The 15,436-nt window shown below is 37.5% G+C and overlaps 2 protein-coding genes across 5 annotated transcripts; one reads left to right on the top strand and one right to left on the bottom strand.

Moving 5' to 3' along the window:
* The first annotated feature begins 698 nt into the window (after positions 1 to 698).
* Positions 699 to 12,537, top strand: LOC131664580 (paired box protein Pax-3-like). Its single transcript, XM_058935788.1, has 4 exons — positions 699 to 954; positions 8,586 to 8,699; positions 9,362 to 9,537; positions 11,749 to 12,537. Exons 1-4 carry the CDS (start codon positions 831 to 833, stop codon positions 12,184 to 12,186), a joined length of 852 nt encoding a protein of 283 aa, XP_058791771.1. The 5' UTR covers positions 699 to 830; the 3' UTR covers positions 12,187 to 12,537.
* Positions 12,538 to 12,705: 168 nt separating this feature from the next.
* Positions 12,706 to 15,313, bottom strand: LOC131664578 (dual specificity protein phosphatase MPK-4-like). Of its 4 annotated transcripts, none has more exons than XM_058935786.1 (3): positions 15,089 to 15,312; positions 14,872 to 14,948; positions 12,708 to 14,597 (listed from the first exon to the last, which is right to left on the bottom strand). In XM_058935786.1, exon 3 carries the CDS (start codon positions 14,587 to 14,589, stop codon positions 13,534 to 13,536), a length of 1,056 nt encoding a protein of 351 aa, XP_058791769.1. In that variant the 5' UTR covers positions 14,590 to 14,597; positions 14,872 to 14,948; positions 15,089 to 15,312; the 3' UTR covers positions 12,708 to 13,533. The 4 variants fall into 4 exon arrangements, with proteins under 4 accessions (XP_058791770.1, XP_058791769.1, XP_058791768.1 ...); XM_058935785.1 differs by having other exon boundaries at positions 12,709 to 14,597; positions 14,872 to 15,006; XM_058935784.1 differs by having other exon boundaries at positions 12,709 to 14,597; positions 14,872 to 15,009.
* Positions 15,314 to 15,436: the final 123 nt, after the last annotated feature.

A 15,436-nucleotide genomic window follows, 5' to 3' on the forward strand; every position in this document is an offset into this window, starting at 1 on the left:
TATGCAGAATAAATGTTTCCATAATTTCTTCTGTTGTCTCTTCATCTATACGTAATTCTCGTATAATATCTGCAGTAAGAATGGATTTCACTCGATTATCGATTAATGTTCCTCCTTCTTTACAAGAATAGCAACCGAAATATTACACCGAGTATCTTTTCTTTTTGTTGAGACAGATATACCGTTATCCTTCTGCTTTAAGTTCCGATTTCGAATCTAGATTGATTAGTGCCTTATAAGCCCTTTTTCTATGGCTACTTTAATACTGTTTAAACTAATAATAATACATATTTTTCTTATCACTGCTATTAAAATTATTATTTCTGATATTGACAGCATTTTTATTCTGATCGATAAATTATTTAAGATTATCTATATTTTTTTGATAGAAATCCAACTTTTTTTGATGCTGTATCTGAAAGATAATTTTTGTGATATCGGTTATGCGCACTTGGATGTTGCGCGGTACATTATGCGACGTCGCGTCCGTCACAAAACTAATTAACATTGATTAACTGTTACTTCATTGACAATATTGACATTCTCTTTGTGACGGACAGATCTGTGCACAATGTACTGCGCAATATCTAAGTGTGTATGACCATCATCACAATAAGGCTCCTAGACCCTGACTATTATACTGGAGGAAAAAATGTTTTCAGAGCGAGATAGTATAAGAACTGAAGCAGCGAGCGCAGCGAGCGTCGAAGCTTTCATATTCCGCGAAGCAAACATTTTCTTCTCCGATGTGAAGGCGCTTGTTGTGTTATCAAAACCATGCCTTCGTATATTCATATATATATACGAAGGTCTCTAAAGGGGGAATACCTATGTGGACATTACCGTCTCTCGCATATGACTTGACGTGGCAGCACCGTCAGAAGCATCAGCTAAAGCCTCGGAATTGGCTCTCTTCAGTTCATTTTAGCAAGATGGCGAGTAGCTACATTTCAAGTGAGTCCTGCTTCTTATCTTTCGATGATTGCTTCGATTACCAATACTAAATTTTAACAATGTGTAGAAATTATTGTAGGGGCTATATATTGTACTATATATTGTATATAGTTGTCTGCATAATGATATGTTACCATGCGTAACCTTCTATGGTATTTGCCAAGCGATATTTCTTACGGCCAAAAAAGTATCCACCATTATATTACGCACTACTTACAAGAAACATACATTTTTATTCCTGTTTCTTGTGAATAATTCTTTAATTGTATTTGAAAAAGTCCTCGGTTTTTTATTATAAGCATTAATGTTTCTCCGAAAACGAGTCATGCACAGGAGCTTAAGTGCTCCAATCGTAGATCCGAATATATTACTGATTCCATCCCTTATTAGGTCAACCTCCGCTAGTATAATAGTGATTGATATCGTTGAGCACAGCTATTATTAATCGTATACGGATATTGATGCGAATGCTTTTTCATTGGCAGATGATTCTTTTCGCCTGAGTTATACCCGCATATGCGAGGCCAAGTGTATATTAGCTTATGCAGGTATTTGCTTGCGAAATATTTCTCAAGCACGTAATCCATTGATAAGCTCGTTCATTGTCGATGGTCGTGACCGTGAAATTTTTCGGCTGCATTTCCACTATAAATGTAACCTTAATTTAATTACGGATTAATGGAAAATTTAATGGTACTTACAAAAATAACTTGGAGTTGTGCATTATGATTCAGTTTACTCTTCAAAATAACATAATAACGTCAAGAAAATTGAATTATTTAATTTTTATAAGTAAATAATAATCTAAAAACTTTGTTTAATGTTCTTGTTTGTAGTTGACAGTTCAAGAAATACAGATACTATTTATTTTAATATAAAAAAATTAATTGGACACGGGAAAATTGTTATGCATCTGCAGCATAAGCTACGCTGGACAGTGAATATTTCTCTCTTCATTCCTACTGCCAATTCGCACACGTTAAATCAACATTTTTAAGAAAAAAAAAATTATAATATAACTGCTTTTTATTTTTGTCTACTAGCGTCAACTTCCTAACAGTTCAGTTTTTTATGATGCTCATATTTATTTGACGTATTATCTTGTGCAAGTACTTATCTCCACAACGAAACGACAGTTTATACCTACACTGTTATACTGTTTTAAATCGATGATGCGCGGCGAACAGGCTGTCCAATTTTCTTTGATTTCATAAAAAAAATTTCCGCTTTTTGATAAAATAGCTTCGGAGGGGGGGGGTGTAGAAATTTATGCAGTTTGTCAGAGTTTGACAAACATTATGGGCTTAGAAATGTTTTCCTGTTTTTACCAATAGCATTTTGATCTGGTGTAACTTACACATCGCATATTTGCCGAAATCGCGCTTACTTGTACTGAAAATGATTCACGGTGCAGATAAAAATCGCAAAGCTGTCAACCGTATTTCCAAAAAATCATACGGATTAACGCAATAAAGTATACCGACAGTTCAAACTAAAGAGAAAAGAAAGTAAAGCGTGTAACAATCATCCAAAATAAACGCTTTATTCGTGCAGCAGCCGGCCTCGGCAGTTCATCATCCGACAAATCAACGGCACGAGCGAGAACATCGCGCAGCCATACTCCCCGGAGGATAATTAAAATAGAATCGGAGGGGCTTGCGAGAGCTCGCACGGGCGATGATTTAGAAAGTGAAAAGTGGGTAAAATTGGCTGAGCAACACGAGTCTTCTCGGAAACGACTACTGTGCTACACTGGCAAAGAAAAAGAATAACGAAGTGAATGCGCGGGTGTCAGGACGACACGTTGCAGGACACGTCGTTGCAGTTGCCGCGACATTCTCAAGGGAGATGAAAGACGTGGGATGTAATTTTTATTTAGCTTATTTGCTTTTGTTTGATGACTGGTGGAAGCCACGCGGGAAGTGAATTAATTTTCGCCTTTAACTTTCTTTTTTGTCGGGGCTAAGTACGTCGATAGATTTGATTGACCTGATTTTATTTCTCAATCAATTGATGGTTCATCGTTCATAATTAATCATGCTTCTTTATAAGACAAGCATTTGCAAACTGTTGCATATAAAAATCAAAGAAAGTGAGCAAACAATGAAAAATACACTCTGCAACGATTAGCTCGCAATTAGGTCGTAAATGGAGCACGCGTGCGAAACTTGAACGGGCAAAATTTGCGTGTCCAAGTATAATATAACTTTACGATACTCTGGAAATACGCGTAGTCGATAAAATATTTCCAAAGACACACCCGAGTGATTGTCGTCGCGGTGGAGTATATAAAAGCTCGAGTAGGTGCATCGCGCACTAATAACTCGTGTGGCTATGGCTAGATGTAGCCGTCGGAGCGTCGCGACGGCTACGTCGGTCTTCACAGTTGCATGCCGTACCGTTAGCCAAAATAAAAGAGCGCAAACGCGCGTACCCAGTGGTTTATATGTCTCGCGAGTCGCGCAAGCCGGTCAGCTGTCCTCTCGTGAGCTTTTAGCGCGCGCGATTCACTTGATGGCCCACTAATATTAGCGACCTCCCGTGCGTTGTCGACCACTTTTATACGAGCAAGGCGATGATTATTTTTTCGTTTCTTTTTTTATGTTGTGCGTGTCACCCTGAATGATGCGATTTAATTTGCCGGCTTGAGTTTTGTTTTCGAAAGGGTTTGAGAGGATGTTCAGTATATTCGGCATTAAAGATGCATCTAATTTTATTTATAACTGTTCGATTCGTGTTGGTTCTGCTTTTCATGTTAGTGCGCGTGTCACATATATAAAAGGGAGGAAATTTTGAAATGGTATGAGTATTTCTTGTACCATTTTTTTGCAGCAAACCAACGCTATTAATATTAATAGGCATGATTAAATACGTTAATTCGATTATCTGCGTTACTCGACAACTTTAAAAAATGATGGAGCAATAATAATTTCTTATACGAGTACAACGTATTGCCGTGATACCACATGGAACGCCGCGCGCCTTATGTCGTGTGCAGTGCCATTGAAATAAAAAACATCTATAATAATTTATGAAGTTTGCTCGAGTAATCAAGAACCCGTGTTTGTGGATAGAACAAATCGATCATTGAGATTTAAAAGAAGAAATCACCAAATGCAGGCAACGTGTCTTTCTTTACATAGTGCCACGCGCATATAAGGGATCGTCGCAATCTCCCCTTATTGCACACGTTGATCCGGATCCCCGTAAAAAATCGACCGTCATCAGTCAATAAAACTCGAATAGTCATTTATATAAAGTAAAATCGTATAAACTTACAATATTTTCGTATTGAAAAAAAAATTCGGTCAGAGTTAACAAGAATAACATAGATCCCTTATACGCTTGAATCGATCTATATATGCGTTTTTTTCTCCTTTCAGAGTTCGTTCTAATCGTCTGTCAATATTTGCATTGACTTTGTGAAAGGCACGAACGCTTGGAAAATCAACGAGGCGAACGTGTGGCTCTTACAGATTTTTTTATCACTATGCATCTGCATAAGAGTTGACTGTTCACTGTGTAAATCTGATTGCCGTTAAAAGTACATTGCGTGCTTTGTTGCAGTTCAGAAAATGCTAACAATACAATTCGCATGCTTGATTGGTATATATTCTAAACACAAGGTTCTTCTATCACTAAACATTATTCACGTGGATACCTAATAATTTTCACATTATTTAATAATGTTTTATTCAATAGTATAGTCTTGTGATAAAACTAATTTGTTTGAATTGAACTATTGGCTGTAAATGTTGACAAAACTCATAACAAATTATTTTTTAATTTTAAACTAGGTTATTTTTAAAGGAAAAAAGGAATGACGAGACATAAAATCTGAAAACCATGAAAAGATGCAGAACAGATGTTTCATATGTTAAGAAAACGACATCGCTGTTGCCATCTCCCAAAGAAAAAGCAAAAAGAATGAAAAATTAACGTTATTTGACCTGTGGGCCATGTTACCTAAAAAATAAAAGAGAAGCCAACGTCCACTCGACGTAAAAAAGAGAGAAGTTATATAGTACAGTGCAAAGGCTGGATTTATCTTGAAATTATGAATGTAGGCACGCGTGGCTGAACCACAATACCACGCATATATCTTTTTTTGTGCCCTTTTACATTCTCACAAGGGGCCATGACAGCAGTGCAGCGCATGATTCTCTCTCTCTCTCTCTCTCTCTCTCTCTCTCTGTCCCATGCGATTCTTTTCGAAGTGACACTTGTATGTGCAAAAAATTGAAATCATTGGATAACTCAATTCGTAAATTTATTCGCGCGATTGCTGCCTTTTGAGCCTAGTGCCTTTATTACCAATTGATGGCCATTCGAGCGTTATCGACTGCCGAAAAATCTCAGCGTGGACACTATGTGATTATATGTATATATAATGCATGAAAGATACATGTGACCACATACAAATACTAGGTTTCGAATTTCGATTGAGTATCGGAAACGAGAAGCTTTTTATCTTACAATTTAGTTGGTGAAATAGATATTAATAATATGAGGTCTTTCATAGTTGATTCGCCATTTATATACATGTACACTGCCTACAGACATAATGAATTATTGTACCATCTAATCCATCGGACAATTTAAATGTTTATATTAGTAGTTAAAAAGGATTATTTTCAATCTTATATGCAATTGAAAACTTTCTATTATTACTATAACAAATAATTTATGTAGTTACATTATTCTTATTCGAATTTAGAACAAAAACCAGAAAGATAAGAAGAAATGTGGTTTTCATAAGATACTAATTTGCATTGAGAAGACGTTCGACAATGTACGTAGTATGTATGAAAAGACGCGCTTGGTCTATTATAAGAAAACAAATTCTTATGACAACTCATAAACAAACATATAGCAAAGCGCTACAAAGTTCTTAAAACTTTTCAGCCCATACCACTTTCTACGTACATCTCGCTGTGTATGAGAATTGCGAATACAGTTGACACACATCCGTTATACGTCTGCTATACGCACTGACAATTGTACTTCTCGCATAAAGACGTCAAGCGTCTCCCTCGTTCTTTTGTGTATAGCTAAACGAACTATCTATCCTCTTACTCGCGCTTTCTTCTATGTAACGGGCTCACCTTTTTTTCGATCCGAGCGTAACTCCCCTTCAGGTTAAAACCCGATAAAAGAAAGAAGGAGCGTCGTATGAAAGTCCGCAATTTTTCATTCCCTCGTTATGTAGAAGCGTCGGTTGCGACGGAGGAGTGAATAGACGTCAACGGGCGAAAGAGCGACGCTTCCTTGAGTAATTAAATGATGATATCTTCCTCGCGTGTGGCCCAATCATTTCGATAGATTTTTCATTGTTGAACTTGCGCGCTTTCTATCCAGCGATGATTCGTGTGCTTTTGCCTCTTTTTTTTCGTTTTTTCAGCTTGAATGTGATCGTTCGCTGTCTAATTTTATTTTCTGATGGGATTTATTTGTATTCATTTATCGCTACAGCCTAAGAGCATCATTTACGGCAACGGAAATTTAAGGTTTCGTATACATGTGATGCACTGACAAGAGAAACAAAATTCCATTACTACAAATTGACGTGATGTTTTAAGAAATGATCGTGGAATCATTGAAACGATGGTTTGAAGAGGCACACGTCGTTGAAAAATGTAGCAGAATCGCGCATTTCTCCGCGAACACAGAATCAACACTAAACATCAAACGCACATGACAAAATAATTCTAATCCGTGCCAAACTGAAATCCCCCTCGATAAAGTAACAAACTGGCGTCGAATCTGCACATCGGTAGCACACGTGTTCGACTCCGTCCATCATATCTGTCGGCTCGTTTTTGGGGATCTCCTCTCGAACGAGAGAAAAGAGAGAAGTAAGAGGAAGAAAGAAGGTCTCCCTCTGTTTTGCTGCAGGCAGTAAATATATAGTGTAGAGGACACAAGAGAATCCGAACTCGACGCCCCTGTACAACAGGAGACAAACCGCACGCCTACATAAAGAATTAGCCGTAGAAAATATTCGTGTATACCTAAGCGCCGGCGCCTTGATTCATTATTGAGTAGGACGTTTTGCCGGAAATCTTGCGCATGAATAATGTGGCGCAAAGTCCTGGAATATACAACTGGAGTTTATAATTTGCATCTCTATACGCGTTGCCCGACGTATGTATGCCGCTGTTTATTTCAGGAACGATTGGTATTTTCTGCCCTATAAATGTTGAACAATTTTAAAAACCCATCCTTAATGACAATACGATTGTACTGAAAAATTCTGTTCAAATTTTCAATGAATCGATTACAAATAATTGTCGAATGTTTTAACCATCGTATATGACGTTGCTTACAAATTTTTATTTCGTCGCATCAGTGATATACACTTTGAAACAGAAGTAAATTAAATTGACGCGGAATCATCCCTTTCGTGCAAATAATTGTAACATGCTCGATGCAAAAACAGATTGTCCGTAATTAACAGTCCAATTCAACATAACAACGATGAGTGATTAATCAGTCTAGGTGAATGAACGAGCTGTTAAATCTTGAAATAATATGACAAGGATCAGCTTGAGCTAACAATTTACGTCAAACAAGCGCAAAATGATGTCTGTGATTCAATTGGTCGTCGCCGATGGTTATTTTGCTACATTTCACTTTTACGCCCTGTACTCTCTCTCTCTCTCTCTCTCTCTCTCTCTCTCTCTCTCTCTCTCTCTCTCTCTCTTTCTCTCACCCTCTTTCTGCTAATGGCACGAATTGTAGCCGAAAATCGAAATAAATGTAGTAGGAGTGCAAATCGCCCGTTGAAGCTTACTTATATGTTTTCCTTTCTACGACAATGAATCAATACAGATATACAAAGTATCGCTGAAGAATAGTCGGAATTATTGTACGACCGATTTTAAACGTTTAAATCAAAATTATTAAGCTAGACGTTAAATCTGTATCTGTTAACAAGTGTTGAACTGAACAAATAAATTTATATAGGAACAAAACCTTGTTATTATTCCGTATGTTTTTTGACTTTAACGGTTAATAAATCGCAAACTCGCAAGTCTCGCACTCTATATTCGAGTAACCCTTCGAATAAATCTCTACCCCTATATAACTCGCTCAACAGGTTCATGTAGGTGCCTCGCAATTGTAGCGTTCAATGCGCCTGTCGTAAAATTGAACACAGACTAATCTCAGCGGCTACACCACACTCTTAACAAATTAATAAACAATAATCGAACAAAAAACATTTAAAGAACAAACGTGAGTAGAAAGACACGGGTGTTAATGACAAGACTTCCAAGTGCGGTCCAATGAGGATTTGATGAGGGTGGAGCTTTCGCCGAATGATCTCCACCTACTCATATGCCCCCTCCTCCTCTTCTCTCACGCTCTCTCCCTCTCTCTCTCTCTCTCTCTCTCTCTCTCTCTCTCTCTCTCTCTCTCTCTCTCTCTCTCTCTCTCTCTCTCTCTCTCTCTCTCTCTCTGATCTGTCTGTTCACGCGTGCATCTTGACTCGTTTATAGCTGCCGTCGTTTCCAGCAGCAGTCGTGCTCCAGATTGCTCGCTGGGATAATCGAATTGTATCGGGCAGTAATTTTTTCGGGTTGTTTTCTTTGCTATTGTACCTGTGTGCGTGCTTGTGATATGATTTTCAGAGATTTATGCGGCGATGCTGTCCGAAACGGAGAATCAGTCTGCCGTATTGAATTCACACACACCCCAAGATTTTACGGTGTCGCGGCTACTCGCCACCTCGAATCATAACTTAGGTATGATGTTTCTATAAATCGCATCTTCTTTTCAATAGTTCTTTCACGGGTAAAGTGTTCAAGTGCTTGGCGTACAATTGGTGTCGTCCGCATTACAACGCGACATCGTGAAAAAAGTCTTTTTATCGCTCGATTGATGTATACAATAGATACATCTCGAAAAGTCGATTCGCGAATTTTTCGCTGAAAGCTTCAACTATTTTATACTGTAATTAATATTTTGTGATTGTTCTCGCTCCGAGACTACAGCGATCTGTATAATATTGTACGGATTGGTCACTCAGGTTTAGATACTCTTGACAATCATTGAAAAGCTTTCGCGTGATGACGTATTATGCAATTCCATTGAAAACACATTGTACGCGCATACTTCGAAGCTCATGCTGGTCGCGTTATGCCGCCCTGTTGGATACGCGCAGCTGTCGCGAGTGGAGCTTACAGTGCAAAGCATTGAGTCAATGCGAAATTTTCTTTCGCGCGACGAGTCCTGAAGAGAGAAACGCGCGCTACAATTCCAAATGAGCGCAAAATTGCGATCGTATTAACACACGCGCGGCTTATGACGGATAAAGAGACGAGTGTCTTGCTATTTTCGCGAGCTTACCGACAAGCTTTTCGCGATGAATGTACAAAAAACAAAGCGATGCTTGCTATGACTGCAGAATGTAACGAGATCACATCGGTGAGTGGTAGTAGACGACCAAGACGAAGTCGCACAACTTTCTCAGCTCAACAGCTTGCAGCCCTCGAGCGAGTTTTCGAGAGAACTCACTATCCGGACGCTTTCGTCAGAGAAGAATTGGCCACGAGAGTCTCGCTATCAGAAGGTCGTGTGCAGGTAACACAATCCATTTAGCTAAGCCGCGAATACGCTTTACATAAATCGCCGGGACCCCTTTGTCGGTAGACGAATGAAGAAAAAAAAAAGAGGAAGGAATGAAGCAGTTTAAATATAACGACGCACACACACGCGCGCGAGCGGAAAAAAAAGCGGCAGCGCAGCACAAGACGAGCACATGGCATGAGATTGGCGCTTGCGCGCGAGCGGACAGCAAGGCGGCAAATCGGAGGAGACAGGTTGTCAGTGGAGAATGCTATGATTAGCCTCTTGCCTCTTTCTGTGCAGTTTGCCTCTCCGTGTCGGACATACGAATCCGCGCCAGCTCACGTGCAACGATTTAGGCTCTTTTCCTTCGAGATTTCGGTCTTGGTTGTCTCATAAGCAAAGGCAAAAGGGGCAGATCGTTGACTGACACCGACGTTAGAGAGACAATAAACGATCATGAATGCAATTGAAGGTATGCGTGCTTTTTCCGAATCGAAGCTGTGGCGATATACGTAGACGAGCAATGTACAATTGACCATTACAAATTGCAAGCTCGAGTGAATTTATCTTGGTAGCAATGAGTTAGCGACACTTTATCCAGTGCCCGGACATTATTTTGGCGCAACGTCGATATCAGACTCTCAACGAAATTTGGGTGCCGTGTATGCGCGCGTGAGCGACTGCCAGGAGCCGTCACGCTGTCCCGTCGTCCGTCGTCGTTGTCGGCAGCGAAGGCTTCTTTTTTCTTCTTTCTTTCTTTTTATTTTAATTTTTTCTTCTGCGCCACGACATCGGATCTCTCTGTGCCGCGGCGGTGGCTCACTGTTTCCCCTCATCCGACGAAATCGAGGATCCGGCGCTCTCGCACGCATGGCTTCTTCATCTTCGGGCCGAGCCGCTTCTAACTTCTTTTTTTACCGCTGCTTCTTTATTCGGGTGGCTGATTTTTTGTTTCGAGGAAGAGTTGTTTTATTGTTTAAAGATATCAAATCTCTTTACTTACTGACTTTTGTTAGTTAAATTAATAATGTACAATGTCATAAATTTAATCTTATTTCTACGGTAGATGTGTGCATGTGTGTGTAAAAGCGTAAATTTCTTATGCTGGTTTCTGCAATAACAAAGTCAATTTTTCAACTTTTAAAAACCCTTCTGTAAATTATATATAGAACCGGTTAATTTAGATCAGAAATGATATGACAGTGATGCAAATTACACAGTAAATTTAATAAATTCTTTTGAATTTTTCGAAAAACCGTCTAAAGTTATTTGCCAACATTAATAATAATTATTATAGAAAATAATAAGATTCCTTAATAATACAAGTAGGAAGCACGCACATTTAATAATCAGATGACCAAAAGACTGAATACAAGCTACTATACGGCACGCGTGCATACCATTAAAAAAAGGAAAAAAAGGAGGAGGCAGTCCAGCGCGGTCTGGCTAATTGAAGGGGAAGACAGCAATGGTATAATGAAATTCTTCTGTGTTACACCCCGAAAACGGTGTATACATAATGTAGATGTAGCTTATTACATAATTATTATGCTAACCGTGGTCCCTTTTTTTATGAAAAAAGGTGGCGAACCCTCAAATTACATACGCGATGCATTTACACGTATATCATTACTTGTTATTCAGTACGATCCGTATAGTAACATGAAAACCCCCGCAATGCGTATGTGACGTAATTTTGTGGTTCCTTTTTCTTTTTCATTATGTTCGATCATATTCCCATTGTGGACTTTCCATCGTCGATCTGATTCTGACGGACGCAGAGACGCGCGTTTTGAACCCCACACAATTGGACCGGAAGTGGATAACACGTGTAATTAGAAAGAATAGCCATTGTGACTATACTTGTAATAATTTCATAAAATAGAGAAAGAAATGTTGTGCGTAGCCGTCAGCTTGAAATGTCATTATCAAATAGTTTCGATGGAGCCGTTACAATTCTATGTTGTCGATCAAATTAACAGAAAATGCCAGCTCTTGAACTCGCTACCTTCTGGGCAACAATTTTTGAAACTAAACTCTGTGTCGAGCTCTGTGTTCTCTGTGTTCAACAGAGAAATGCTGTCCATTTGAAAAAAAATTACTTGGAGCGCGCTAAGAAATCCAAAAACATTTTTCAAAAGTAACTGCAGCATTATAATGATTGCATATGTTTGGTATTACAAGTGATATGCATGATAAAGCGCGACGAACGATTTGACGCAGGTGTGGTTCCAAAATCGCCGAGCAAAATTCCGTCGGCACGAGCGCAGCTCAGCGATGAGCCGCGGCAGCGGTAGCAGCACGCGCGAGATAGAAGCAACGATACCCTTGCGTCCCATCCGTCTGAAGCCAATCAGCGAGCCAAGCAGCAGTCCCGAGTCCGTCCAGCAGCAACCAAATTCACATCAGCAGCCGCAGCAAAGCCCTGCGGCTCAGGTCAATCCTTACGCTTACAACGACTACTGGCGCCAGCAATCCTATGTGCCGTCGCCGACGGCAAGTGCCGCGAGTTTCGCTCTGCCCTCGTCTTATCATCACCATCATCATCAATCGAGTGAGCTTCATCATCACCATCACCATCATCTCCAGGGTGCGCTCAGGTTACGATCGCACCCCTACGCCAATGCGGCTGCTTACTCGGCGATGCACGCTAGCTTATGACTTCAGTCATTCACTGTTTCTTTTTCTTTTTCGAGTTTCTAAGTGATATTATAGTGTGCGATACTGTGTCAAGTGAAGTTAGTAAATTACGTTTGTACGTGCAACGAAACTACTTTGATCGATATTATTTGTATCATTTAGAATAAGTTATAAGATGTCTATTATACCACGCACGGAATAGTACATTACGATGAAAGTGCGGGAAAATAGATTCTTGTTTCGTGTAGCGTTTACACCCGAGCGAAGCGAAGCGCACTTGCATCGTAATGTACTATTCTATGATTTAACTCTCAAGTATATTCGCATGTACAATCACGTATATAATTATGCACTACAGCCTCGTCCAAAGATTGTATGATTATATGTGCTTTCGTGTTGATTAATTTCAAACCTTTTCAAATGCTGAATAGATAATATGAATTTGAAGTACCAAAGATATATCCTTCATATTTCATGTAAATTAGTTACAAAATAATGCAATGTATGGAGTATAAATAGGGAATAACAATGACTTATAATAACAAATGTTAATTTTGCGGGTCTTAGACAAACAATTTATTAGAGAAGATGTTATATATAAAGTACATAACGAAGATTACAATATTTTTTAAATGAGATATATGCATCTTATTTTTACTAATAATTTATAAAGCTATTATACAATTAATGCATGACGATGAAATTATGTCATAAAATAAGTTAAGTTACTTGCGATCGTATAACAATAATAATCTAATTTTTAAATATAATAAATGAATTAACATATAATCATGTACAAATACAAATATACAAAAACTGTATAAAGTTTAATTTGGCACATAGCAAAAATGTTGAGAAATTGTACTATTCGTGAAGCAGTTATGATGCTATTCAGAAATTTATTGATGTTTTTATCAAGCTCTTATTAAGTAAACTATTGTACAACACTCAGTCTGTTCTTGTTTAATTTCTATGTAACTATTTTTAGCGAAAAATCTACGAATATTTTTAGAAATTTAACTTGCAAAGGCTTGATTTTAACCATTATACCAACTTTGATTTTATCAATTACAACATTTAACTGGAATAACTTCACCTGTAACTTTACATCTAACTTAGCATTTAGCAAAGAACTTTCTTGTTGCATTACTCAAAAGAGCAATTTGTACATCATTTAAGATAAACATCAAATATTTTCAACAAGAAAAATATTTACTCGCCTCCTATCTCTTATTTTAACAAAATTTTTTAGAATTATAGTGATCCGTCCAGTGTTTCTTTTTTGTATTTTTGATATTAATAGTTATGAAACTTTGAGTAGAATACAACTAATTTTTAATAAATGATCAAAAAAACTTACACTTAAAATTACACTGTTGATTGGACATTTTGTACAGCATTACTCCAATCAACTTTAGAAGGTACAAGATAGAAAGCTGGAGCAATTTTACTGCCACATGGACATTGACATCCTGATATCCAACTAAAAGATCCAAGTTTTGATGCACACTTTGGACAACAAAGTTTCCCATCAACTTTATGTAGAATATTTGGCATCCAAGCCAGTGGTTCAACAAAATAAGTCTTATTACAAAGCTCATTATTCACCCCCTCTTTTTCTTTGTTTCCTGCTTCTATAGGTTTTTGAGCAATTTTGGTTGTTTTTGTCATTTTATCATAACGTTTGCTAACATGTCGCCAAATTTGTTTTTCTCCTTGTCTATGGGGTAAAATATTGCTAGCATTGGCAACAATTCTGCGACACTTTTTACAACGGTATACAGTTGGTTCTGGATGAGTTGTAGGAAGAGCTGGATCTGACTTGATAAGATGAATATAATTTTGAGGTAGAATTCTAGCTTTTCTAACTTTATCTGCAGCGATTTGAAGTTGAAACATTTTGAATTGTACATTTGTACAGTCAAGTGTGAAGTCCATATCTTCGTACAGTTTCAGTTGAGCTATAAAACCTGGATTTGGGCCAACAAAGCGACGTTTCTTTTTCACAGCCTCAAAAGCATCATTATAAGATAAATTATACTTTTTCATAATAAATGCAATAACAATAGTTGCTGAACGAGATATACCAAAATAACAATGGACTAGAATCTTTCCTCCAGATTTTAACGCACTTTGGATAAACTGATTGGAATCTTCAAAAGATGTTAACAAATCTTCTCTTGGCATATCTGTCATTTGCATGTACTTTAATTTTATATCCGGTAAAGCATCTTCAATTTTCCTAGGTAATGGACAAGAATCGACAGTGAGAATATGAGTAATTTTTGCCTGTTTCAACCAATCTATATCAGTTGCAGCAGTTAAATTTCCTAAGTATAAATTTAGTTCTATTTCATCATAGCTAGATGGTCCTGCATCAAAATCCTCTCTGGTTAAATCATCATCAACTTGTTTAGCCATCATTGCTATACCTATAAATTGTTTTTAATTAGTTTTTTTTGTAATACCTACAAGACACCTGTTAAATTAATTAAATTCACGAAGAAATTTCTAATATTTAGACTAGTCTTTTGTACACTTTTAAATGAAAAATATCACATAATCGTAACTGTATTTTACTGAAATAATTATCAAATACGTTAACAACCGCGCTTATAATTACTTATTGCTAAAGCTACAAAAGTAAAACCAGCTATAAATATTTACAAAGATAACCTTTTAAAATGAATAAACTTTTGCGTATACCTAATATATCCAGTCTTGTTCATTTTCATCTGCATATACTAATAACATTAAATTTTATTCTTTGAGACATCGTAGAGCTAATCTTGGTAAAACATAATACCAAATTATTTTTCCGCAATATACCTCATCTGTATACTACTAAACAGTTAATGATCGAATAAGAATAACACAGGTCAAAAATACGCAGTGAAAATGTACAATAGTATTGATTTCCTACCGTTATGACATTTATTATACTCTTTAACACAATAAACCTTTATTTGAATGTTATCATTTTTTTCAACGTTGCACTCTTAATATATGTACATCTTTGTCGAATTGCCGATCGAATGATAAATTTAACTTATGCACTAGGGAAAAAATGAAATGCTTAATTGCTAGCCTTGCTACCGCAGTACCACACTGCTGCAATCTCCCTACAATGTACTGTATCTCTGTATCAGTTAGGTCTAAAAAGTTAGCACCCAGAATCCTTTTTTTTAAGCTAATCGATAAACTAATTATACCGTTAGATATTTCGTCAGAATAGCAACAACTTTTCTCTTTGTCGTTTGTTGGTTCGTCC

The sequence above is a fragment of the Phymastichus coffea genome, unplaced genomic scaffold, assembly GCF_024137745.1.
Source record: "Phymastichus coffea isolate CEN01 unplaced genomic scaffold, Cenicafe_Pcof_1.1 PCOF00044, whole genome shotgun sequence".
NCBI lineage: Eukaryota > Metazoa > Arthropoda > Insecta > Hymenoptera > Eulophidae > Phymastichus > Phymastichus coffea.

Bases quoted from the DNA above. Each gene is read 5' to 3' on its own strand.
- LOC131664580 (XM_058935788.1), top strand. From the start codon at position 831: ATGTGGACATTACCGTCTCTCGCATATGACTTGACGTGGCAGCACCGT. The intron at 955-8,585 runs GTGAGTCCTGCT...TATGATTTTCAG, and splicing joins GGCGAGTAGCTACATTTCAA to AGATTTATGCGGCGATGCTG. The intron at 8,700-9,361 runs GTATGATGTTTC...CTATGACTGCAG, and splicing joins CACCTCGAATCATAACTTAG to AATGTAACGAGATCACATCG.
- LOC131664578 (XM_058935787.1), bottom strand. From the start codon at position 14,589: ATGATGGCTAAACAAGTTGATGATGATTTAACCAGAGAGGATTTTGAT.